Source organism: Struthio camelus, chromosome 13, assembly GCF_040807025.1.
Source record: "Struthio camelus isolate bStrCam1 chromosome 13, bStrCam1.hap1, whole genome shotgun sequence".
Lineage (NCBI taxonomy): Eukaryota > Metazoa > Chordata > Aves > Struthioniformes > Struthionidae > Struthio > Struthio camelus.
The window spans coordinates 6,831,297-6,858,181 of record NC_090954.1 but is presented as its reverse complement, the minus strand read 5'-3'; the positions used below and the strand labels follow the sequence as shown (position 1 = coordinate 6,858,181).

The window sequence follows — 26,885 nt, the reverse complement described above, 5'->3', positions numbered from 1 at the left end:
AATTCAATTTCTTCAGCAGTAAGCATATGCTTTCTTAGACTAGGGCCCAGGAAGCATCTTCCTCAGCAAAAGGCCACAGACAAGTAGAAGGTATAACAGCTACTGTTTGGTTAAGGCAGTTACCTGCAGCTAATACATGCTGCAAGATGAGCTTAGTGCCTGCTTTTTCCCCTTAAAGAGTACTGAAGCAGTTAATGCTGCAGAGCATCAGCTTTAGTTAAGGAAAGACTACTCTAAGTGACATTTAATAATTAACAGCAGTATGTTCTGCTATAAGGTGTCTTAACATCCAGGTGATTACAAAAGCCATTTATTTGCTCTACAATGCAAAAACATTGCCTTCCAGGGTACGTAACTTAAGCTTTTAAAAAGAGTCAAAACGACGTTACTTTCAGGTTTTGTGAAAGGCTTTATTGTGTAACTACCATACTGTGTTCAGACATTTTCAGCACAAGTATAACTTCTGATTTTTGACTTAAGTATAGTGAAGGCACATTGACTCATCATAAAGCTTTTTCCTGTGGACAATCCATAAATTGACATTTCTCTTGGATCAAATACAAAACTGTACACTAGCCTCTATAACAAGTGGGAACACCTGAAGTGAAGTTACAGTAGAACCATGAAGTTAACGTGCAGAAAAAGTGACTTTTAGAGGGATCAAGTTAGCATAGAAATGTAACATACAAATTTTGATACAAATAACTTGTATAAAATCAGAAGAGTGAGCTTGTGTTTTAGTTTTAACAATTAGAACTTTAATGGAAGCCAACACTTGATTAATTATTCCAGTTAGAGAAACATTAACTTGCATAATCCTTACAAGTTTTTGCACTGACATTTCCTACGGGGGAAATTTAGATACCAGTCCGTTGCACAGAAGGTACCTGGAATTCAGAATTAAAAAAAATAATGGCTACTTTTCCAATGTTAAAGTGGTCCTCTTTAGGTTACCAAAGCCTTAGGAGGAATTAGATGAACATCGCTGAAGTAGTAAAGTGTGACAAGTATCACAAACACGGACAGGTTTAGGATACGATGGCAGTGCGAGTTCATTACTGGAACAAGTGTTGCAGAAGATGTCACCACAGTTTCTGCAGTGATGCTACAAACAGAGAGTTTCAGTAAGCACAACTGCCTAAAAATTAGGCATGCCAAGATTAAAGCGTCTAGCGTCCACTGACATCACCCCTCCCCCCTGCAATTCCTGATCAGGCCTACTACTTGCTGCATCACTTTCTCTGCAGAGGACTCAGCATACAGCTGTGCGCTCTATCACACAGCCAGGCCTCCCTTAGCTGTCAGCAGCTGGGGGGGGGGGGGGCTCAGCCCAGCCTGTGGGCTGAACAGGCCTGTCCTTGGGCCAGTTACCTGCTCTCTGGCCCACGCTGCGTGCATTACCACGCACAGGCTCCACACAGAAGAAACGCAGCCCTGGCTTGCTGTGCAGGTGCACTGAGCTGCCCCAAAACCCAGAGCAAGTACTGGGCAGCCGTGACCCCTCCGACTGAAAGGCACTCGGCAGCCTGCTCAGCCAGACAGGCTGGCCACCACCATTGAAGCACAGAGCCTGGTCAGCTTCCAGCCCTTCTTGCACACAAGCCGATAGGGAAATGAGATGAACCATATTACAGAAGAGAACACACCCACAACATCTCCCTGCCAAGGAAAGGGCCCAAGCATGATAGGCTAGGTTTAGCCTCTCTTTAAAACAGTTACTGAATTGTTAGTTCAGTATTCCCTGACCTACTTCTCTACGTCCTGATCATGCCAACGTGACCCAGAACTGAAGCTGTGAATTCTCCCCACCAAACTGAGAGTGCCACAAAAGGCAATTTTTGATTTTTGTTTCCTGGGAGGAAAGGAACAAGGAAAAAAAAGAAAAAGAAAAACCCCACACTACTGAACAGCTCTACCTTCCTTCTTGAAATAGAGAATTCCTTTTCACATTGCTTGCAGTGCGTTGCTTCGTCATCTTTCAGCCAGGTATGACCCTAGGAAATTGGAACAAAAATTCACTATAGACACGGGTTATTTGTCAGAAAGTTTGAAGGGAATTTACCAACAGTGGTGGGATTTTTCAAGAGCCATCTTTCAGGTATAATACAATGAATTAGGATTTAACTGTGGGATGAAATCTAAAGGTTTTTAATGAAATGCATTTGTTAAGTCAAAATATCCATGAGATGTAGAGTACCTTTAGTGCTTTATTTACTTCTTTAATATCTTCCATCTTCAACTTAGATCTAGAAAGAAAGTTTTGTCATGTATCAAAATGGAGTTTTAATGGTTTTACAGAAAGCACATAATAAAATTTAGCTGAGCTTAGCAGACCAGAAACAACATCCGTCCCACCCCCAAATGCGGTGTACTTCCACACAATATAAATATAGAAAGACTCCAGGATACAACCTCAATTTTGTATATACTTTTAGAGAAACATGAATTGCAATACTTGGTGAATATCAAAAGTCCCCCTAACGCACTGTCCTCTCGTTGCCAGTACCTGTGAGTAGGTGCCCAGGGAAGAGCACAAAAACAGGGAGTACCACATGCTGCCCAATTCCTCTCCCAGGCTCTGGTGTTTTGCAGCTTAGGGACTTGTGAGCCAGACAAAGACTGCGTTTAGCATCCTCAGTGTATTTCTCGTGTGTGAATCAGTCCAGTCTCTCTTTGAGCCCGCAGACTTCAGTGCCCACACTCTCACGTGAGAGTAAGCCCCACAGCATGGTGGCAGGTGCTAAGAACCAGCTCCAACAACTTGTTCTAAACCTGCCTTTTGCTACTATCAGCAACTGTCCCATCAGTCACGTAACAGAGTACTGATCAGGGCTGCGATGCTCACAAGTCTGTGCCACTTATTTCATGACCTCCAACATATTCCCCCTGCACTGTTGCCTCTCTTAGCCATTCTCAGTTGTACCTCAGTGGTGCCCAGCAATAGGACAAGAGGCAACGGGCACAAACTGAGACACAGGAAGTTACATCTGAACATAAGGAAAAGCTTCTTTACTGTGAAGGTGACTGAGGACTGGAACAGGTTGCCCAGAGGGGTTGTGGAATCTCCTTCCCTGGAGATATGCAAAGGCCGTCTGGACACATTCCTGGGTAACATGCCCTAGGTGACCCTGCTTGAGCAGGGGGGTTGGACTCTGGTTGATCTCCAGAGGTCCCTTCCAACCTCAGCCAATCTGTGGTTCTGATTTTTGACACCTTTAAAAAGTTGTTCTCTTCTGAACCTTTTCCAGTTCAATATCTTTTCTTGAGAAGGGGGTATCAGAACTGCCTGCAATATTAGAAATGCAGCCCCACCATGGATTTAAAGAGGTGCATTCTGTTCTTCTCTTTACTCTCTAGGAGCTAACATCCAAGTCACTTTGTGTTGCTGAACACTGGACTAATGTTTCTGTAGTGCTCTCTGTCACGCCACCAAGCCTTCACTGAGTGGCTCACATCTGAGCATCATTTCACACACAGCAAGGCTTATTCCCTCTGCAACACTTGAAGCTTATGTATGTTCAATTTCACCTGCCATTCCACTGTCCAGTCACTGAGTCGAAACTCTAACTCTACAGTTAGCTCAGTGTTACTACCCAGAACCACTCAGTGTCACCAGCAAACAGTCTTCACGCCACATGGAAAACAGGTGACAGAAACAGTGTGGAAAAAGCACAGAATTCCACTGTGAGAACTGGCCTTTTACTATACTCTATTTTCTATCTTAGCCAGTTTACCCCTTCAAGGATCTTCTCTTGCTTTCACAGCCCATGGCTGACTAGCTTCCTATGTATAATGGTAATTGCTGCCTAAAATTCTCGCATTTACTGACTTTATAACTTGATGTGTTTTAAAATGTTTTGTATATTGGTTTCATAACCAATCCTCCAAGTCACATCACTTTTAGGAGTTCAGTTCCTAGAACTTACTGGCTGAGATGAAGTCCCATTTCTTGAAGAGCTTGCTCCTGCTCCTCACAGATTTTCTCTAACTGCTGTTTCTCATCTTGCAGTTTTCTCAGTTCCTATTAAAAAAATAAAGCATAAAACCTCAAGGCTGTGTGTGTGTGTGTGTGCGCGCGCGCATGTGTACGCGCGCTCTAAATTTGGTCTATAAGCTAGATTAGACAGTCAATGCAGAATACTCAAGCAGTTCCCAAGTATATGTTTCTTTACAGAGGTACTTATTTCTAAGCCTTAATTTTTAGAATTACAGGGTGAACTATCCATGGGTTCTTGTAGAGCACAAACAAGGATATCATTTAACCTTATTTGTCAGAAAGAGGAATATTTTCAGGCCTTAAACATCCTTGAGCCTAGCTAGAATGCAGCAGTCCTATGCCCACACATGCAAGTGTATATACAGATACTGGTGTACAAATTGTGCCTTCAAAATTTAAATAATAAATACACAGCAACAGATTCTCTTTAGGTTAATAAAAATTCTCAGGCTTTTTAAAAATCAATTTAAACCACATTCTTTTCTGTTCTGAAGGCTTGAAAATGTGTACTTATTATATATAGATGAAAGATCTAATATGTGCTATTATATATAGTTTAAAGACTTAACATAGTCACTGAAAGCTCTGAACTTGCCATTTCCTAGCTGAGCAGGGGTATCAACATGCAACAGTTGATGAGCTTTTTGTTCCCAGCTGTCCCATGTCAGCTTCAGGTGCTGACTGATGAACGGCTCAGACACTCACGCTGCTAAAGGGCAGGCAGCAACCTCAACAACCATCTCTAGCTAAGCTCGTCTGCGACCTGCATTGCTCCAAACTCCTCTTTGTGTTTTATGTGCAAGCTTATGTTACACCAGCCAGTTTTCTGAAACCACTCAGACGAAGAGAATGGTACGGAAGAAATCACTCAGCTAAAGATGCAAGTATTGCAATGGTTTTCAGCCAGCTTTAATCCTGAAGAGTGGGCATCTTTGCACTGCACATACCTTCTTGAGTCCCTCCATTTGTTGCAATTCTGTTTTAAGCAGTGTGGTAGTATCCTTCTCTTGATGTAGCTCTCTTTGCAAAGTTTGCCTCTGTTCTTTTTCAGATTTTAACTCTTTCTCCAGAGTAGAGCTGTTTAAAAATAAGTGGTTCTAAGAAACCATATAGCAGAAAAATATTCTATAGGACTATGGTATGTATACTACCATCGATACTCGCTGAACCTAATATGACTCAAATCTATTGCTTTGTAGCCCTTAGCACAAAAAGGATACAGAATACTCATTAAAGAAACAGCAGAAGGGAAGTAAAAAAACCTGATCAGATGACATACCATTTGCTATCCAGTTGTGACATCTGTTGCCGACAAGCGTCAAGCCTGCCAGCAAGTTCTTGCTTCATCTTGTTGCATCTTTCTTCTGCAGCCTGCCTGGCCTTTTCTGCATGCTGCAGTCTACAACACAATAGAGGTCACATACATTTGTGGTCAATTCACGCGTTCCTCACATATACCCTGTAATTTTGCTTTTTTAGATTTACTGCACGGATCTTCATAGAATGCCAGAACTTAAAAATACTAGTGGAGAACAACTGAGTTTTTAAAAGCAACTCTTTCTGCAAAAGCCATGAGTTATGCCTATTCCTAAAACAAAGTCAGCACATTTTAAAATAGTCTGCATATGGAAAGAGCTATGGTTATTGAATTGGTCAGTTATGTGTATGTGTGCCTGGGAAAAAGAGAATAGACAAAGGCAAAGGCCAATAACAAGGAGAAAGGAAAAAACATGCACACTGGCATACACGGCCAAATGTCTATAAGAGACAAATATTTGATGCAGGTATACTGAGAATTGGAAGGTCACTCTATAACGGCTGCAACCTTTATTACTAACATTTTTTAGCTTGTAATCCTTACCTCTCTTCCATTTGTTTCATAGCAGACATCATCTCATTTGTTTTTCCTTCAAAGGATGATATTGCTTCCTTTTTCTGTTGTAACGAACACTCCGCACTCTGTAGGAATAAAGCGATCAGATATTTCCTGTAACACGTTTTAGGTTTCCGAAGCACCAAGTGTTAGTGCTTAATGAATGTCTGTCACTACACTAAAAAAAAAAAAAAAAGAAGTTGTTAACAGACTGTGGCTGGAACACTGTTAAACAGAAACGGACTATTTAACTCGAACATACAAACATAACACCAATAACCACAGATGGGCCAGACCAGACACCCCTCAACTCGCTTTGTTAGAGCTCAGAAAAACTGAACTGCAGTAAGTTTTTACCTGAGAGAGCAACTACAAGCCACAATTTTTTTTTTTTTTTAATTTAGAAAGGAGTTTGAGGAAAAAAATTTTCAGATTACATAAGCAGGATAAGTAGATCAATTATGTTACTATTATAATCTGACTGTAACCACCGCCCATTAAGGTACCTGATAGTGATACTACTGTATGGAACCAGGAAGCCAAAGAGCAGCTTCCACATCAAGAACATACTGCTATTCAACGCAAAGGCATGCACTGACACACTTGGGTTTCATTGGCCATTGCTTTGTAAGCTGGTGTGTACCTCTGTAGGAAGGAAAGGCCAGGACAAAGCCTGAACAAGCACTCAGAAACAGTCCAGCAAATTTGAGAGAAATCTCCTAAGCACGGAATTTCTGGCTCCGGGCAGGGTGGGGGGGGGGGGGAGCATAGGTAAACTCCTGTTTCATTAACGGAGACAAGCTCTATATATTCTGTGCAAATAATACTGCTCCATCATTTCCTTGTAGAAATGCCTACCAGCGTACTTTCTTGTCCAATCGAGTTTAATGAAACCCCCCAATCAGCAGCAAAAACATACAGAAGCCATCCCAAAGCCCTACACCGTATATGACCCAAAGGTTGGGGAGCGGAAATCTAAAAAGTGCCAAAGGAAGGAAGAGACTAAGGAGAAGGAAGGGACACAGGCCCAGCAAGCAAAATGTTTTCCACCTTACTTTTCTAACATCTTACATGTAGCAAGACAGGTCTTATGCTAACAGAAGGTATCACAGAACACCTAAATCAATCCAATAGCTTTTTAGTAGCTCCAGGGTCACCCCTGATCCCAGACCTCCCCCTCCCCAAAGGTGATGTTTCCTTCCCACTGGCTCTGGCACTCATCTCATCCTTTGGTGCAGCCTACAGGAAGTAGACAAGAAAAATAACTATTAGTTTTCTATGGATTTAGAGAGGCACGTTGTTGGTTTCTATGGTAAATAGCGTTAAAGCTGGTGCAGGTGAGAGGCAGGACAACACAGGTAGGAAGGAGAAGCACCATAGTTCTTGGCTGCAGTAGGTAACTACGCCGTTTGTTAAAAGACTAATTATTCAGTGGCTAGAACAAAGGACCTTTGAAACCACCTTCTCCCCTATGAGAGCTCTCCATTTCTCTCAGAACATTTGTTGGATGATCCTATGACATACTACACAGCACACTCAAGAACACGCACTTTCTGTCCAAACACACCCAATTTCACATCAACAACGAAGCATGATATGAGAAGTTAAACAAGTCCTTCTACAATTTTAAAACAGAAATTCCTAAGAAAATTGATGCATAAGTATTACTTCAGAGGTATATATGTGTACATACCCCTTTGTGCATGATCAACAGGTGAGGAACGCCACTAGAGCTGTTCTTTCGGTTCATCATCACGTACGTACCTGAGACTTGTGGAACATCTGCAAGTTAATAGCTTTCACCTCTTCTAACTGTTGGCGAAGTGCAACCAAGGTGTCTTGTTTCTCATGAGTATCCTTTTCCAGAAGTTTCATGGCAATTTCCATTTCTGTTTTCATTCCAATCTGTAACTCCAACTCTTTCTCTAGTTCCTTACAGAGAGATTTCCTAGTTACTGCTATATAGTCATGCATCAAGAATAAGTGTTTCCAGAACCCATATAACCCTACGTAGGAACTACACATCATTCTTTAATACTGAGCTGTGATTTTACAGAGAAGATACCACAGTAAGTCAGTAAGAACAAAATACTATATGAGACCTTATTTCAGCTCTCTGCATCATACCGGGTGATCTGCACTCTTGCTCTGGAGCGCGGGATTCCGTGGGCAGCTTAGCTGCCTTTCAAATGAAGCACTTCTGGCAGCTGCAGACTGGCTGGTTTAGAGAGCCATGGGCTTCAGCAAGCCTTGCCAGCCTCTTCACCCGTCACTTATTAGCAGAAAGTTTACCACGGAAACGACCATTATGCATATACTGCATTTTCCTCCATAAAGGCAGATACCTTTCGTCGTGCTCTTATCTTAGTCTCTAAGAGCCTACCAGTATTATTACAGCATACAGTGGAAGACCTTTTATTTTCAGCATTCCAAAAACCCCAGCTTCCCAGCTCTCTGTGTTCAACATCTTGCTTGCAAATCCATTATGAATTTAGGATGGATGCAAAAAGCTTATAATACTTCCTTAAAGTAGACAAAATCCTGAATCTTTCATTTCACTTTGTACAGTTATGTTTCCTCACCAGCCTGATTCTTTTTTCTTCTTTCAACTGCTTCCAGACATCACTGTACATTTCGTCCAGACCCTGGCGTGACTGCTTATACGTATCCAATTCCACTTTTGTGTCCTCTTTTGTTACCTAGAGGAAATATTAGCCCAAAAGGCTATGTAAGAAGACAAAACTATGCATTTAAAGTATGCCTCAAATTCCCCTGCAGAAAACAGTATTTCTATGAGCCATTTCAAACAAAAACCAATTATTTTGCAAATAATAAGCTGGCAAACATTAAGAAGCAGAAATTTCAAAGACTAGAGGAAAACACAAAAACAAACCATTGTATTACTTCAATCCCCTCTCCTTTCTGCGGGTACATGTTTAAGTCTGCAGCAGAGAACAGTGAAACCTAATGTCTGCACACATAACACGCTAATAAACAGTGATCAGCAGTGCCACGCAGTATGACTAAGTTTAGCATTCACATTCAAAGTTTCAAGAGTACTGAACTACAGTTGACCAAAACTAAGGGCTTGTTTTAAGCACTCCCATGACCTTTAAATAGGTATCCTACCTCTACGCTTTTTTCACTCCGTTCACGAATTAACTCATTTTGTTGTTTTAACTGTTGCTGCTCTTCCTGAAGTGATCCAATTCGGTCAGTTGCTGCTGCAAGCTGTTTACAAAGGGACCGTATCAATATTTAATCATTACACAAGCATGTAATAGCTGGAAGAGCTCTAAAGTTTGTAGCTCAGCTTTTGTAGCAGGTGCACTGCTCACTTCTCTCCCTAGCCCTTTCGTTCTCCCCAGTACCTATCTCCTCTGCAACCATACTCACTGTACAGCCAAACTTAGTAAGCCCTCCAATATTTGTTCACTTCACCTCTGCTTCATGCCCTCATCACTTATTCTGAATATTTGACGTATACAGAAATGTATCCTAGTACAAAAAAAAAAAAGTATAAAGCACAGCTGCTAGAGAAAGTAAGTTAATTTGTGCCATTCTTTGCAAATATTCATTCATTGGTAAGGTAGCTCACTGGATTATCACAGTAATCTCTTCCTTTGTATGTGAGCTAAGGCCTCTGTTCAACCCTTAAATGAAGCTTATTTATTATTCTGGTCCTAAGACAGTCCTCAGGACAACTATGTAGGCCAAAATCCAAAGGTTTGTGGTGTTCGTTCAGGTTTGAATTAGCAGGCACGTGACAAATCGGGACTAACATCCACTGATGGAGCTTTAAGGCACTTTCATGTGAAGATAACCCAAAAGGATTGGAAATAGGACTACACAGATATACACTGAAATCCTAAAGGAAAGGAGGAGGAAACAAACAAAACAAAACAAAAACAAAACACCACCAAACACCCAAACCCTTGTTATGTGCGCTGTGGGATTATACTTCAGTTCCCAGCTAGGAGTTCCAAATTGTAGCGTGATCCTTTTATTTCTCTTTTTCTGTCTTCCAGCTGACATAAGAAATGCATACAAAGAATTTGTGCGCAGCAGGAAGGAGGAATCACGTTCATTAGTAATACAATCACTTTTAGCTGGAGACCATTGCGCTACTGCAAGAAATAAAACTGGACTAAGGAAACCCTGTCTAACAAAGAAATGTCCAAAAGCATTTTAATTACTAACATAGTACAGGAGCTTTCCACAGAGCTTGCCAAGTGTGCCTACTCACATCAGTCCTATCAATCCCCCATACTTCAGAAGCAAGAACTCAAACGTTCTAGGTCTAAGGTAAACTCTTAAGGAGTTTTGCCACTGATAGCAATGAGCGAAAAAGGGAAAATAGGAAGGTTTACAGAAAGAAACTTTTAACAGACTAGACACAAACCTCTTCCTGGAGTTTTGAATTGGTCTTTTCTAAACAGTCTATTTTGTTCTGAAGATCTGCAACTGTGCAACTACAACAAGGAAAAAAAAAAGATATAAAAACAATATAAGAAGTGTCAACATTCAGCATTTATTCCTATCCTCAAATTTTTGTTACCATCTTGTATTTGTTGGAAGTGAAGTACTTTGGCGAGCTGGAAAAAAACCTAGAGGAAAGACAGTTTTCTCTTAAGTTGTGACAGGACATACAATAGGGTGCCAAGTATAGACCAATGTATTAGTTTGTGGCCCTGTTCTGGCTTAGCTTTTGCAGTCTAACACCTCTCTGATGTTCAAGAGGACAAGGGAAGGCTGTTCCTTCCACTGAGCAACCCATGAGAAAAAGAGCACAGAGTCTTCATCTAAAGAACAAACTTCTAGATGTACTTGTAATAATTTTATCTTTAAAGAGTATCTTCCAAATCATCTGTTAATCATAAATAAGTCTCCAACCAACTGTCATTAAAAGACTTTTTCCTGTGTTGCAGTCTCCATCGGAAGAGCAAGGTTACACAGCGAAACTAAGATTTTTGGCAAAGAATCTGAAAAGGTATTTCAACGTCAGACAAAAATCTACAAGACTGACAGCAGAGACATTTCAAGCCATACTAGAAAAGCTAAACAAAACAATTGTACAGCAGAATAGACAAAATCCCACCTTAGATGTCGGTTAAGTTCTTCTACATAATGCTTCTGGTCAAGTACAGCAGTAATCCCTCCATCTCTAATTGTAAAAATGAGAAGTTATTGATCAAGGAAAAACTTCTCTTCATTCTAAAGAGTTAGTTTGTGCTCGAGTTTTCAGTATAAACGTGCAAATATATCAGAGTTGGAAACTTCCCCCCGCCTTATAAAAATACTTGTGTGTAAGCTAGGTTAGAAGTAGCAAGAAGATAAGATATTTTTTAATCTGAAGACCTGGAAACTACTGGGATACCATTAAGATTTTAGAGGTGGAAGGATAGATTCCTAGAGCAGCAAGCATTAGAAAACTGTGTTACATGTCCCCTGTAACAGACCTGATTTAATCTTAAATGCTAAGCTTGGAAAAAATGTATTTCCTAAGGTTAGGCAGGGGAAGAGTATCTGGATGTTCCAGAAAGTAACTACTTTTCCACTGTTTCACTTACAGTCAACTTCAGTTTAGTTTTCAAAAACATTATGAAAATGAAAAGAACTGGAACACGCTTTTAATTTAACAAAGTGAAACTAATTAAGCACTTATTTGTACAATATGAAGAGATAACAGCTTTCAAGATACATTACTGATCTGAAGGCCAATCCTTCCTTTCAGAAGAAACAGGCTAAAAGCAGTCGCAGGTACTGCTGCTCTCATGCTATACCCCCTGTATTTTATGTATTCGTCACTCCTCATACTTTTCATTACTGCATCTCCTCAGCTACTAAACAGTAGAGTACTCTGAAGTGCAGGAGGTAAACAAACTATGAAGTCCTCTCCCTCCACTGCAAGTCTTCTAGATACAGTGATACTACCAGTTACAGTCTACGCTTCACTGAACACTTCAGTAAAAAGCAGACTGTTTTTAACTTAACTGACCTCTCCCACAAAGACAGCTACTTAACCAAGAGTATTTCTGAAATAATTCAAGGCAGCATTTTAGCAGGTGGCCTGGCAGATCATGCCTCCTACAAACAAACAAAAACGCTATCTGAAACTTCAGATGCTCTTAATGTGGTCCAAGCTCAGGACACAACAGACTCTCCACACTGTATTGCTGTTACAATTACCATAGTTTAACCTCTGAAAGCTAGTACTTTTGTTTAGCTAACAAATCCACTTAGGATTCTGGTTTTTTTTGGATGATTAAAAGAACTGGAGAGATCTGTAGCACTGACGCGCTCCCACAGACTGTCTGAAAGTGTTTGTTTTTCAAAAAACCTAATACTTAGGAAACTGTAATTCACCATACATACTGTTTGCCATCACTGTCCTGTGTTTCCTTAAGGTACAAGGAAAAATCAATCACTCCAACCTGAAAGGTAAATTTAAGACGTTAACCTATCTTCACAGTGCAATTCTCAATAGCAGGACGCATTACTTTACCTTTTTACCTTTTTCCAAATATAAAGTTTAAGTTTAGAAAGACAGATAACACCTATCTTCTTTCCAACTGAAGCAAACTTGTAAAAGAGCTGCTGTTTGTCATAAAAGCATCAAAATGAAGATCATATTTGGTGTGCTCAGTTTCCTAGCAGTTATTAGGTTTAACAGTGATTCCATGAGCTGCTACTGACAGACAGATACTAATGTCATGTTTCCCACACTGAATTAAAAAAAAAAAAAAAAGTTACACACCCCCATACAGGACATACAATATCAAATTAAACACAGAAATGGCATTGGCTTAGAACATAAATACCCCAAAACATTCGTTGAACTGGGCTGTTTAGTTAAGGCAGCAGAGACATGTGACATCACCAAAAAAACCCCCCCAAAACAACAGGAACCCCTCCCCCTCCAATCCTCAAAATAAAAGCCTCTACAAACCCAGAAAACCCAAAGCTTAAACTGGCAGACTAATCTCTCTCTGGCAGAGAGATTCTGGCAGAAAATCTCTCTTGTAATTAGCTTAGTCCATTCAATTTTTGATTTTTCATAAGTCATTCAAATATCTGCTTATGAAAACAAAGATAAAGCCAACCCAACCTGTGTACCAGGTCTAAGAACTCTGGAACCATTTCATTGAAGCATTCACAGATGTGCTTAACTATTACTGGAATCTTTTAATGGCCCATGTTATTTAAGTTCTAATCTTCACCTGGGAATCCAAGTCTTCTCCTTTCAAGCAAAGGTTTGCATCAATCACATTCAGCCCAACTAGCAGACCCACAATGACTGCTCCTTCCTCTTCCATCATCAACGCGTCAGGTTCATAAAAGTCACTAGAAGAATTGCATATCATAACAATTATAATGGCACTTCCATGGCTGAAGTCACATAAATGGCAATGTAGTCCTTCTACAGCTCTAATGTATAGGCTGATCAGTCCCTCCTCAACAGTTTATTGCATAAGACAGAAGATGCAGAGCTTGCACAGAAAAGTAATCTACTTGTTTATCTGCAGGTTCCCTGCAAAAACAATGAAAAAGTGCTCCTCTGCAGGTTGCATGAAAAAGCTTAAACTTAAACTAGTCAATTAATGACCTCTTTCTATAGCAATGCAAGGATTCAGTGAATACAACCTACATGCTTCTGTTTTGTTACCTTAATAGATGCTTATTGTCCAAGAGTACTTTGAGATAATCTGCCAGTTTCTTTTGCATGAGTGCAAGATAAAGCCAAGCCCTTCCTCTTCCTACAGCAGTCCTAAAAGGAAACGTTGCAAGTTTTACCAAAACTAAAATATTTTAATAAGTAGATTCATGCAGTTCAAAAATTCTCCCTTTAAAAGGGGAGAGGAAGGTAGATATTTTTTGAAACACAAAATCCCAAGGGAAAGGCAGTGCTGTCTCCGGAACACAGAAGTATTCAGGTATATCCTACTGCTTCACTGAAGGGAAGTATCTTGCGAAATCTTTCTAGATCAGAAAGGTAAACAATACTTTCGACTAACATCATAACCCAACTACTGATGCAGTCCGCTAGCATGAGACTCTAGGTGTAATACTAGTTCCCTTTCACCATCCAGTATTATCCAAAATAAATACCACACGCACACACACAAAGTTAGGCAAAGCCGTACAAGTGATGGAAGGAAAAGAAAATAAAAGATCTGTGAAGACTCAGCAGCAAGCTTGTAGAAGTTTTCAAATGCTATTTTACCCTAACAGTATTGTTGAATTAGAAGTGCAGAATACCTTAAGATGTCCTCTTTACCTCTCGGAGGAATCAATGCCTCCAGCATACACCATCTTTCTCTTTGGGAATAAGATCTCAATAAGGCAAGGTGAGAGAGTTTAGGAAGGATTCTTTTTCCCCAGAGGTGTAAGTGAATTGTATCATCCCCAATAATCAACTTACTTCAATTCTGGCAGATTTTTAACACTAGTTGCTATATCTGATGCTTCAGGACAAAGCTTTTCCACTAGCTCCAAAGGACCAAAAAATGATTTGTTCTGTCCAATAAAAGTCTTCTTCACTAAAGAGAATATACAGAGACGTTTGTGAGGAAAAGTAACAGGCTTCTGCCTCCAACTCCAGAGTCACAAATTTTAGTCGACACTTAACTTCATCTTACCACCTCCTGGTACGTAAATGGGGCATTAAAAGACCCTTGACTGTTTAGGTGGCGGACAACATAGGGCATATCAGAAGGTAAGCACACAGGAATATCAGGAGTACTGATTAGTAGCTTATAGTGCGTGCAATTAATGCCATATTAACTGAAAAGGCAGCGAGACAGGACGCGGCCTCGTTTATCCGCCTCCCCTCCGGGCGTCGCGGCGGGCGCTCACCTTTCAGCCCGTGCTTGAGGCAGTGCTCCAGCACCACGAAGAACTGCTGCAAGGGAGGGAAGTCCGAGTCCAGGGTCCGGCCCAGGCTCAGGGCTGACTGGATCAGGGTTTTGATACTGAGCTTCATCATGTTCATGAGGTTTGCGCGCTCCTCCATCGCGTGGCAGCGGACAGCTAGGCAGGGGAGACACAGGTGGGAAAAGAAAAAATGATTTTTTTTTAAATTGTTTTTTAGAAACGCAGGCTCCCCTTTCTGGCTGTCACAGCAGCGATGAGAGCAGTGCCGCCGGCTTGGTCTCCTTCTTGTCCGAGGGAACGGCTGTAGGGGCGCGGGGGCACAAAAACAAGGCCGGGGTGACCCCCCCTCCGCCGCGGACAGCCTCTGTGAGGGGCTCGAGGGTTATCGCCAGGCCCCGGGCAGCGGCGGGGGCTCCTGCCCTGGCGGAGCCGGTGCCGGTGCGAGGGGCGGCCCGGGCCGGCGGCCCTTCCCCGCGGGGGCGCTGCGGACCGGCTCCCCCGGCGCCCCGCGTTGCCACGGAAACAGAGCCGCCCCCCCCCCCACCCCCTCCGCGCCCGGGAACTCTCGCGAGACCCAGCGAGCCCGGGACGAGGCGCGCCTGGCGGCAGGCGCCATTTTAGAAAGGGTTTTCCCCTGCGCGGCGCTGGGGGAGTGGGCGCTTTGCGTTATTCCTGCCCCGGCTCGCCAGGCAGGTACTGCGGCTCCCCCTCGCCTTCCCGAAAGGCAGCTGCAGCTATTTAGGACGGGGGTGGGGGGAAGGGTGAGTACTGCACCCTGAACTCCCGCAGCCCAGGGAGGCCGCAGCCTGCTCGGCCTGCCGCGCCGCTCCGCGGACGGCGGTGCTGAGCGCCGTCCCCGCTTCCCTCAGCGCCGAGCCCTGCTTCTGAGGGGCGCTCTGCCCCGCTTCCCCTAACGGCACAGGGCAGCGCTCCTCCTTTTAAAAGGAGAGGAGGGTCGAGACAGAAACAGGCTGCCAGCCACGGCTTATCCTCAGCCAACGCAGGTTCTGGCAGATGCTGCCAACCGCAGACCCATGGCTAAATGGTCTTTTGAGCCAACGATGTTGCATTAGGAGAATCCTGCTCGCATCTGCGGATCAAACATGGTAATACCCCCTGCAGAAATAGCAGTCACAGAAGACCAAGTTTAACAGGTAGAGAGCCCCCGCCTCAGTCACATGTGAGATTGCTAATGCTATTCCTAACAGCATGCAAAAGTCTTTTGAGTACTAATTTTCATGATTACCTTCCTTATCGTGCACAGAATGTTAATTCAGGGTTACTAGTGAACAAAAGTCTTCCATATCAGAAGAGTCAAAACAGGGAGTCGTTCTCATCCAAATTCAAGTCAGTCTCAAGAAGAAGCACATAAAATCCTATCTTCTCCATAGGCTGTTTCCAACATATCACTATCTACAGTCAGTATAGTGGATGCCTCAAAACTGCTTATAATGTCCGAGATGAGACTGAGAATTAGAAGGGTTGTAATATTTTTAAATGTTGATGTCAGTATTGCCAGGCTACACGTTAGGAACAGAAAAAAGGCTGACTATGGAAATAGGAAATCAGTGGCCTTGCTTAGATGTTAGGATGCTTCAATGGCAACTCATCGAGTTATTTTGACGATTTCCTGAGACTGGATTTTTACTTGTCAGGCATGTTTTGCTTGTGAGCTTTGCTCAAGGGCTAGGTATCATATCAGCCACAAGTCTTTTTTTAAACGAATTTTGTGAATGATAATTTATTTATGAACAAAAATTTAAATGTAAACCATGTCTTCATAAGCATTTGTACTAAGTACTAGTTAGTACAATCTGAACTATTTTTTAAACAGTTGCAAGGTTGGACAGTCAAGTGCATCTTTTCTAAAACCATGTACAAGTTGGTACATGCAAAAAAGCCAGATACTAGAACAGCGCGATCTACCAAAGCAAGGCCTGGAAGATTAGGAATCGAGTTACTTAAGTGCAAAAGATCACACACGTTATGATGCGGTCATTAAAAACACCGTCACACAGTCTCTTACCTCATCCAATTCAACAGATTTGTTTTAACATCATTTTGAAGCCCCCGTGCCTTGTTTACTGCACACTATTCAGCAGGCCTTGAGGTAGGAAAAAAACTGAAGTATGAAGAAACCTTGACTGTTCTCCACCTCTTGGTCTATAAAACTGCAAGTCTTTCTTGATTTGTATTTAAATTGGTAGCTCCCTATCTTTCCAGCCAAGCGGGACAGTTTCATCAGTAGTACACGCTAGTTTTATGGTGTGCCTTTCCTTTTATCTGTCCAGTTTGCTGTGGAGTGTGCAGTGGTGACTTTTCAAGTGATCAACATACCTGAAGTAGCAGGTAGAGATTATAAAATCTCTGGAAAAGAGGGCAACAAGGAACAAGTTACTAGCACTCCACATATCTTCTTGCAGGCCACAGAACTAGAGGTTATTTATTTAATACCTGCTTTAAATCAAATTTACTGTTCTCAGTCAAGGGTAACGGTGAAGCCTTTTACACAGGAGGGCAGAATAGGTCATCTAGTGCCTGTTCACTTTTTTTTTTTTTTTAAATAAGTTATAAGCAGATTTTTCTCATGGAATTTTCTATAAACGTTGTTCAAAGTATTTGGATAATACGTTCATAATCTGGTGAGGTGGAGTTGCATTCCCTCATTTTACAGATAGGAAGCTGCAAGATTATGGTGAAAGTCCCATGAAGCCTGGGGACTCTCATTTCAGGCAGAATGTTTTAACAGCCCTCTCCTCTACCCCCAGCAAATGCTGCATGTGCTGTTGTACTATGTGTGTTCACAGCAGCGATCCCAATGCACCTGAAGACAGTGGGATATTTTGTCCTTCCTCAGGTTAGATTCCAGGTTCTCACGCTGGGCATCCAGAAAACAAATCTGTTAAATGTGGTCTGAGACTGTGTAATAGATGCAGGGAAAGCGAAATTGTGTCCTGGAAAACTAGATTATTATTTTAAACTCTCCTGACTATACAAAAATCAAGGAATTTTCATTGAAAAAAATCCCCCCCCACCCACCACGAGTAGCTTATTTCACCACATAGCCACAATTCATCCCCAGAGAACTCCAGCTTGAGTACTAAATATCATGAAAAACAAGAAGGTCAGAACCATAACTGAGCTCTGTTGGTCCAAAAAAATCACTAAGCGCTAGCCTGAAAGCCTGGAGGACAAGACTAATGTGACCAGTTACCACTACATTTGAATGGTTTTGTTTCCAGTGCCCGAATATCACTGAGGTGGTACCAAAGGATTCAATTCGCATAAGGATCCAACTAAAGCCCTTTTAGTTCAGCTGTAAAAGACTCGTTCCGTAAATCCATATGGATTGTTATACCCACAAATATGGATGTTTAATAAAGCAAGCTGTAGTTAACTTAAGGGGGCATTTTTAGCATAGTGAAAAAGAAGTAATTCATGACAAGTCTTTGTCTTAGTCTACCTTGTGTCACAAAAAATCATACCACAAGTATAGCTCCTTCTCTGAACCGCCTAGGAAGGATAAGAAATGAGCCACATCACCTACTAGTGCAGTCAGGCTGCTGCTAAGGAGAACTTTAAGGGAGAAGGCAAAAGTAATCAAAAGCCTTATGTACAGAAAATAAAGTCAAATTTTCCGAATATATTCAGAGTTTACGATTTTTCTAGTTAGAATATACTTTGTTCAGTTCTACATCTGTGGTGTTTGTGTAGTTTTGCTTCCATTAAATAGCGCAGCATCAGATTTTTAAAAATAAATTCAGAGTAATAATAATGCCTCACTGACACTGATAAATGCCACTTACGGGAGCTAACTAACTTATTTGTGCACCATAAAAGCAAGTTTACTAAATAAACATAACCATACTTGTTTTTGCTGTGTTGTCATTGCTGACTGGTTTGGATATGAATCCTACCAAAGATGCAGACTTCAGAGCGTTGCCATAGCTCAGCGCTAAGTTTTCTGAGGCTTTCTTAGCCAGCGACAAGATGGGAGCAGACCATCTTGCTTCTTCCGCAGTTTTCTCTTTTCCCTCGTTTTTCAGCTCAGGGGTATTAGGGATCAGGTTTTTGTCAATAATTTCAAAGTCTTCTTTCTGTTCCGCGGCAGATGGGCTCTCCCCTTCGGCCATCTTTGAAGTGTCATATGACGCTAGTCATGAGCAATCGAGTTGGCAGGGCCTCCGCCCTCCCCCGCCTTCTCACTGCAGCTTGGGAGCCAGGTACGTAAGAGCAAGCTGAACGACTCTAAAACTGTTGCATGCCTAAGCAAGGCTGTAAGACAAGCCTTTCCAGAACTGTGAGCAGTTTTCCCGATGTTCGAAGTTAAAGGCTTGGGGAAGGGAGGCGTGGAAGGAGTAAAGGTTTACTTTTTAAACAAAGTTACGGAGGTAACCAAAAACACACCTTGGAGTTATTTATTGCATACTATGTTCCTAAACATTATTTTCAATTAGAATCTTTGCAGTAACCTTTGAAATCCCACATTTTTTGCATTATTTTATGACAACTTAGAGAGATACTACTCTGTCTATAACTCAAGCCATCCGAACTTGATTAAAATAGTGGATACATATGGCAGGTCTGGAGCAGTGAAAAGTGCTCGCTCACATCCTGACATTACAAAATAGCTGTAATCAGAAAGGCTGCTTCATTAACGTAGCTTGGCTGCATTTGGTAGAAAAGATTTATCATGAAGGAGAACTGAATTGATGCTAGCTGGAAAGTTTGACCTTACTAGGTGTCTCGAATATCAATGTAGCCTGCAGAGGCATGGTTTAGCATTCATTTTCTCCATCCAGCAGCTGTATATCCCCAAGATACGTCACTCATTTAATCATGATATAGTAAATGTTGCATATTAGCTCTTCTTGCTATACTGACTGAGGAAGGCATTTTTTGTTAGCTTTGTTTTATTTTTGCTAAGAAATATCCAGACTGTGAGAAGGGGGGGGGGGGGAAGGAAAAGAGGGGAGGGAACAGCAGAGTTGGAGATCAATTTCAGTAGTCTTGCAGCAAAGGAAATCTTCAGGTCTGTGTCTTATTTGTTCTCCTACTCTAAACTATTTTAAGATTTATTCTGCCTCCTAGGCTTCTCAGACACTGAAAGTTTAGCAACTTACGTTCCACAGAACACAGGGAAACGCTCATGTTTTTGCTGAGAAGTCAGAGATCAGCAGCCTTTTATTCACCCATGATTTATTTAAGATAAGTGTAGGCTTTTAGCTACTCTTGCTACAGGGTACAGAAGCAAATTTTACTCCATCTTGTGGACTAAAGGTAGTATTTGACAGTGTGTTTATAGGGAAGTAATATCTAACAGCTTTATAGGGTCTTGTATTATATTTGACTACATTAATATACCTTTATTTGACTTGAGTAAGACTTGACCTTGACTTTCTGCCTTTTACAATCCACCCAATATTAGAGTCAGGAAAAATATTAGCTAGAGAAGCAAAGCAGAATTCTAGGCTTTGGAACAACTTTTCATTGTCAATAAAGCTCAGGAACAAGGCATGAAAATTTTGTGACTGTGAAAATACGAGCAAAACAAGACTTCTACTTCTCTCTCACTATATTGCTCCCATAAGGTCATGATTCATCAGATCGCCTGGTTTAGCATGACAGTTAGCTACTTTGTAAAACATGAAGTGAAACTAGGACATAGTCTCTTGATCATCTTTCTGTATGTTACAATTAAAGAAACAAGTTTAATGTACATGGTAAAGGAACGTTTGGTCATTTTATTTTGGTGCCTGTAGGATATCAAATAGCAGCCTTTATACAGTATCTAAGAAAACTGGTAGAAGTTTTTTGCTGCACAGTCATATGATTCATGACTATTCAGTCAAAATGACTTTAATTTTAGGAAGTCGGCCATTGACAACATTAAATGACCTCTTTGTATTTTAAAGCAAATAACAAGTCATGTAACATTGTAAGTGAGCTCTACCTCAGTGAGGTTTTTTGTTTACAAAGTATAATAATTTGCCCCAGAGTCCTTTAAGTCAGCCATAGAGGATGTAGTTTATATAGGATACAGTTTAAGTGTTTTTTTTTTTTTTTTAAAAAAAGATTATTACTTTAGTTTCAATTCACGTATTTGACAAAGAGGGGAACTACACATGAAGAACACTCTTCACTTTTAACTCTGAAAGTGGGCACATTTTTAGTTCTGTCTTCTGCAGACACTGATATTTCATCACTGTAGTCTCTTCGTTACAGACCACTAGTCCAGCTGTTGCCATTCGTGTGCAGATGAACAAAGTTTTCTTTTGAAAGTCCATTACGTAGCTTGTTTAGAAGGTCTGCAGAAGTATGTAGATATCAGTTATGCGTAACTACAAAAATAGAATTCTTGAGGACTTAAACATTTTTAGGATTCACTGAAAAGTCAGTCAGGAAACTAAATTACTCACTTCCTATTTTTTGTCTGTCCTAACCTCAGATATCAACTCGGAGAAAGCTTCATAATTTTTTTTTTTTAAAAAACATTTTGTTAAGTTCTGCTCCTGTTTCATGCAGCTCTTGCATGGCATTGTTGGATTTTACTCTCCCTCCCCTACCCCCCTTCTTAGGGGAATGAAAAAAAATTGTATTTGACATATTTAAATAATGGGAGGACTAAAGTGTAGCAGTAGATTATTCCCAAAGGACTCCTATTTTGATCAGGAAACTATACACTTCAGCTGACAGTCTGGCTATCCAAAGTAGAAGATAATTTTAGAATAGGAGAAGCTATATTATTTGCCTTCAGCGATATTGAAAGGGATATTTGTTTTCATGTAGAGATTTTTTTAAAGACAGTTTCTTTGGTTAGTTCTTCTCCTTTATATCAGATGTATTCCTTTTGGGGGTAATGGCTTAAAGAAGCCTTTTTGCCATGTAGCATTTCAAATGCGTCATGCACTCGAAATATTTAAAAAACAGCACTAATGCCACTGTCTGTTAAAGGGTGAACTTTTGTGATTAGCTGCTAATTATACCTTGCATTTCGCTAACCTCTTCTACCAGCCAGACATGGATTGCTTTACAAATAAACTAGTCAAGTTTTAGACCTTTACAATGCTACTATTAGGAAATACCGAGTGTTGCTCTAGTCGGCGTAACAAAAGAAAAAAAATGCATTTTATGCATTTAACAGCATATTGTACAGAATTCACAGAGCTATACTACAATTTATAGTAGTTAGCATTTAAGTGCTGAGGGATTCAATGGTTGCTGAATGGAACTGGATCCACAGAGTTCTGAGCAGCCATTTTGCACCTGCATAAGGAAAGGTCTGATGCACAGAAATGTCTTCACGGTCTGAAATTTTTGGCTAGGGGCTTGCATCTTTTGTGGAGCACCTACTAATATTTGGATGCTTCCTGGGGAAGGAGACCTTCCTCCACTTCTAATCTTTCAAAGCACGAGCAGTTGTATTTGAAAGTTGCAGATTGATCTGGTAGAGTTCAGTGGAGAACCTATGTGAATAATTGTGCTTACATTTTTGTGTGATTTGATCCTAGTTTGTCCCAAGTGTATGGATTTTATTAGAAGAAAAGAAGCTTAAAGAACATGATCTTCAAGTCCTTAAGACTTTATATGATCCGGGTCAAAGGTACAGAGAAGGAACTAACACTTCAGAATCACCTGGATTTCAAGTTAGTGAACTTTGCCACCATTTCACTGTACAGTTTTAAGAGAGGAATCAAGAAGAAGATTCAGACGAATCATTCAAGAGGAACAGCTGGTATGATGTGATAAGCTTATACATGCGCATAGTGCAGCTATCAAGAATGATCTTCCAGTGATTACAGCAGCGTCACATATCAGTAAAGGGTTATGTGCTTCAGTTGCAGTATTCCCTCCCTCCCATTCGTAGAAGCCTTAAATCATTCTTCTGCTTGTGCACTGAGGTACGTGAATGCCAACTGAGGAAAAGCAGTATTAGTAGCAAAGGATAGCATATTTCCTTTAGGAACTCATTGAAAAAACTCTGTAGCACTAACTTAATTCCCCCATTATACCATAGTGATTAAGTTATTATGCTTTTAGAGACAACAGTTTAACTGTTATTGCACCTGCAGTGCAGCTAATCAGCTAACATCCTTTCCAATCACCTCTAATCAAAGAGCTTGCTTAAAAGCCTCAAATTATTTCCAGTTGTGTTATTGCACTTGTATTAAGTCAGAGCAGTCTCATTATTTTAACCACCACTTTATGTTCCCTGATCCAGATGCACCAGCTTGTGCCATCATTGAGAAAAAAATCCTTGTTACTACTGAAAGAATCAGCTGCTTGAAACTGTCATTTCACAAGTCATTGAAATCCCTGAGAGGAAATGGAAATAGTACTAGGTGGTAATGTGCATCATTGTAGTAAAGAAAGAAAAGATAGAGTAGAATACTGAAGAGAAAAGTCTGTCAAAATATTCACTTGGAATCAAAACAACAGCAACAGAATTTAATGTATACTGAAATTAGCCAGTTAAGGCCAAATACTATCTGGATACATATTAAATGACACAGTCTGAATGAACTAGACTAGTAATTTACAACTGGGGAGAAAACACATAGTATATGTCTTGTTCTACTCTATCACCGGCTTGTTGGAAAAAAAGCAAAGCGTTTGATAGAAAGACAGGGGGGCGGGAATGTCAGAAAACAGGCAAAAAGAACATACTTGCCAATTTTCCTGTTTGTGCTGTAACATAGTATTTAGTGGTACTGTGAATACAGAGGCAGCTGGCAGAACTTCCCACTAGGTGACACTACAGCACTACTTTATTCATAGTGCAGACTCTAACATAGCAACGAGGCACTAAGAGCAAATACCATGTTGTGAAGATACCTGGGAAACAGCAAATAGCTCACGAGGTGTCACCTTCCCAGCAGGGTCTGTAAATAGCAGGTTTTTTGCCAATCTTAAAATAAGATGGGAACTTTGGACATCTTTATGCAACCTTCTGCTGGGAACAGAACTGAAGCAACAATACAGCAGTACTTCATTTAAAAGCCTTACTATCCTAGAAACACCCTTTATTTTTTTTTATTTGAAAAGAATTTTAAATGTGGACAGAAACAAGCTAAGATGCATACCTGAGCAGCTCCCAAAGTTGCAGTCCCCCACGATATAAGCTGTGTTAGCAGAAGCCATTTTGGGAAAAGGAAGTAGTTGCCTGGCTTTTATAGGAGGTTCAAAGTTGTGAGCAGTGAACATATGTCTAGGAATACTCTCTGTTGTAACCCTAGCTGTGCATGAATTCAGGGTCATTTACTAGTTCCAGAGTTTCATGTGGGATTTTGAAATGGCCAGTGTTGTACAAAAAATGTGGGCTGTTAAAGGTTGTTACATAATGTTGCAAGTCCTTTATAGGAGTCAGGAAGTTGGAAAGAAAGATAGAATTTGGTCTAGTTTACAGACCACATCAGAAATCAGAGCACATCTGTTTGAATGGGATAATTTATGGACTTAGATGACCTGTGTGTTTTTCCCCTGCTCTGTGTTCTCGTTAAATAGTATTTGAGCCAAACAGTTCTGACCTACAGTCTGAGAGAAGAGGTTAGCTCTATAAATACATTTATAAAGTAAGAGTAATTATAAAGTAATTATAAATTTGCAAACAGCTATTTACACGATCTGTTTATAAATTGAAAAGTGAAAGGCTAAGTTGACCATGTCTTAAGGTGAGTAAATCCACAAGCAAGAGCTCCGAGTGGTGGTGGAACTGATGGAGGACTAAGTTGACTTTATATTTGTGTCTGGCGTGAGTTGGCTTGTAAATATCTAGCTTTTTTTCAAATGTGCCTTTTTTATTTTGTATTACACTTTTCACGGCTTATGTATTTTCTTTTCTTGGCTTTTCCCAGGTTGACTTTTGTTACTATTGCATGCAGACAGTTTTGGATTAGGTATAATTTTGCAGATTTTATAAAAGTGGTGTGAATTAATAACTGTACTGAGGGATGGAGGGTCAAAGGAATTGTAAATGGGATTAAAAGCTGAATCCTAACAGGATGTGAATGTCGTATCTTTGAAATATGATGCCAGCATTTCTGCTATGTAATGCAGCCTTCAGCTAACATGCATGAAAATGCTTCTGTGGGACTTAATTAGCTGAAGAAGGGAGCTCATATTGTTCCATTAATGTAATAGGAACATGTTGCGAATTACAGAAGAAAATGTTATTAGAGATTATATGATAAGCCGATGAAATGCATAATATGTTCCCTAGACAAGTCTAAAAACACCTTTATGTTAAACAAAACACTACTTTTTATTTGTATTTTTAAAAGAAAATATGTAAAATTCCTTATGTAAAATTTAATGTATTATCCATGAAGGCTGAAAAAAAGTGCAAAACTCTGATTAAAAGGGAATTTCCCCCCAAAATAATATGGCATGATGTGCTTCAAAAATCATGGCTTCAGAAATCTTGAGACATCATCACTTCATCAGTGTGAGTGGTTCCGCAAGTTTCTTCTGCTAACTATCCTTTTGGCATCCACCTACACTTCCAGCTTTCTTTCCTTCCCCTTGTAGCCCAGGCCACCTGCCCCTTCCTGCCCAAACCTGTGCAGGCACGGGTTTGTCTGTCCTCTTTCCAACCTGTGCAGATACTCTGTCCTCTCCACCAAGAGGAGATTAGGAAGGATCAGCAGCTGCACAGGCTTCCTCCTGTAGCTCCTTCTAGCACTTTTTCCGCTTTCTCCTCCAGCTGGAGCATGGTCATCCCTTCTCTGGCTCGACAGGCAAAAGTGCTGCAGAATGGATGGTGCCCACTACTTTTCCCATGACATTTTCCTATCATCTAAAATTGTGATTTCCGGTTCAAATGACAAGCCTCCATGGAAGACCTGCAGGGGTTTGGAGACCATGCACTAGTCTACATAGTCATTTTTTTGGAAAAGCTTTGTAAGTTTACAAGTTCATTGGAAACAATAGAAATATATTGAACGTTATTTTTAAGGTTACTAAGAAAAGTTTTTTTAAACAGAAACAACCTTGTTCCTCTCTCCTTCCCTTTCTTTCCTCAGAGCTTTTATCCTTGCTGAACTGCAACTGATAGCTAGTTTGCCACAATTAAGAACAACTCTCAAAACCTTTGATTCAATAGGGATTTGTGTGGGGGAGAAAAAGAAAAATGAATTAGCTGTTTTACAGATGTGCAAAAGCACCTTCATTATCCGAAGAGTTAAAGAGAAATGTAAGCTTCTGGATAGTCAAGGTATGTAGCTCAGCTAGCCTCTTTCTTTTATCAGTTCCCCTCACATTACAGGTTAGGCTAATTTCTCTTAAGGCCTTTCCGTGCTTCAGGGGTAAGTTGGAAACTTGGCAGGTTAGATGTTAACAGCAAGATTCCTTCCTAGTTGCTTAGCTGTCTCTCGCTTAACAGCCCTTTAGATGTATCTGTGCTATTTGAATTGAGGGAGTTCATCAAATGTAAGCATCTCACCTTTGGAAACAGAACTGGAAAACTTAGGACACTAATGACTCAAGTGGTTTAGTCTAATCGAAGTTGGGCCGCTGCTGTGCTGCTGCTCTCCTTTTCCTCCGGCCATGTGTTCCTGTTTCCTTATATCAGCACTGCTTCCCCTCTGACCCCTTGAAAAGCGTCTCAGAGGTAAAAAAAAAAAAAAAAAGTCAGGAAATTAAGATTGTAGCTCTATAGCAGCCTAAGGCAGTCTAACTGTTGGCTGCCTTGTTGCTGTCTCTTGCCTCCTGCTAAACCTACTTGTCCCCTTTCCCCTGGCACCCTTGGTCATTGGGTTGCTGAACCATTTCAGTGCGCTAAGCTGGCAGAAGACTAATGTAACAAAAGTGAATACTTTATCGACAGACTTAATGCACTGAAACAGTTCATATTTTGCAAATCATGTATCATAACAATTATTCACTATATGTATGTCCTATTCAACCCCCATTTTTCTGCCTGCCCTTAGTTTTCCACAGAGACTCCACATGGCAGATTAGCAAAACAGATGACAGACTTACTACTGGAGTGCTTTTCTTAAAAATCCTTCCTCCTAGTTTTTGTCAACCATAGGGACTCCTGGCACCATACCAGCAATAAATGCACAGAGAAGAAAGGACCAGAATTAAAAAGAGGAATCCTTGCCTTGATAAATCATAAAAGCTTCTAGAAACTAGTGGGTT

General features: G+C 40.8%; 1 protein-coding gene and 1 long non-coding RNA gene across 4 annotated transcripts; one reads left to right on the top strand and one right to left on the bottom strand.

Moving 5' to 3' along the window:
• Nucleotides 1–389: 389 nt before the first annotated feature.
• RUFY1 (RUN and FYVE domain containing 1) lies at nucleotides 390–18,903 on the bottom strand. 3 transcript variants are annotated; one of them, XM_009672257.2, is made up of 18 exons: nucleotides 18,662–18,903; nucleotides 14,727–14,900; nucleotides 14,293–14,410; nucleotides 13,537–13,638; nucleotides 13,091–13,214; nucleotides 12,246–12,304; nucleotides 10,969–11,034; nucleotides 10,273–10,342; nucleotides 9,000–9,101; nucleotides 8,453–8,569; nucleotides 7,635–7,802; nucleotides 5,859–5,956; nucleotides 5,277–5,396; nucleotides 4,945–5,074; nucleotides 3,927–4,021; nucleotides 2,198–2,246; nucleotides 1,917–1,994; nucleotides 390–1,105 (listed from the first exon to the last, which is right to left on the bottom strand). In XM_009672257.2, the coding sequence occupies exons 2-18, from the start codon at nucleotides 14,881–14,883 to the stop codon at nucleotides 962–964; spliced, it is 1,797 nt and encodes a 598-aa protein (XP_009670552.1). In that variant the 5' UTR covers nucleotides 14,884–14,900; nucleotides 18,662–18,903; the 3' UTR covers nucleotides 390–961. The 3 variants fall into 3 exon arrangements, with proteins under 3 accessions (XP_009670552.1, XP_009670542.2, XP_068815990.1); XM_009672247.2 differs by having other exon boundaries at nucleotides 18,613–18,897; XM_068959889.1 differs by lacking the exon at nucleotides 18,662–18,903 and adding an exon at nucleotides 15,519–15,646.
• LOC104142344 (uncharacterized) lies at nucleotides 15,619–25,117 on the top strand. Its single transcript, XR_011143955.1, has 4 exons — nucleotides 15,619–15,898; nucleotides 18,856–18,967; nucleotides 22,256–22,645; nucleotides 22,966–25,117. It is a non-coding gene; the product is annotated as an uncharacterized lncRNA (long non-coding RNA).
• The last annotated feature ends 1,768 nt before the right edge of the window (nucleotides 25,118–26,885 follow it).

Coding starts and splice junctions, on each gene's coding strand:
- RUFY1 (XM_009672247.2), bottom strand. CDS start 18,877: ATGGCCGAAGGGGAGAGCCCATCTGCCGCGGAACAGAAAGAAGACTTT. Junction 13,215..13,536: donor GACAATAAGCATCTATTAAG/GTAACAAAACAG, acceptor CAATTCTTCTAG/TGACTTTTATGAACCTGACG. Junction 1,995..2,197: donor AAGTAAATAAAGCACTAAAG/GTACTCTACATC, acceptor CCAATTTCCTAG/GGTCATACCTGGCTGAAAGA.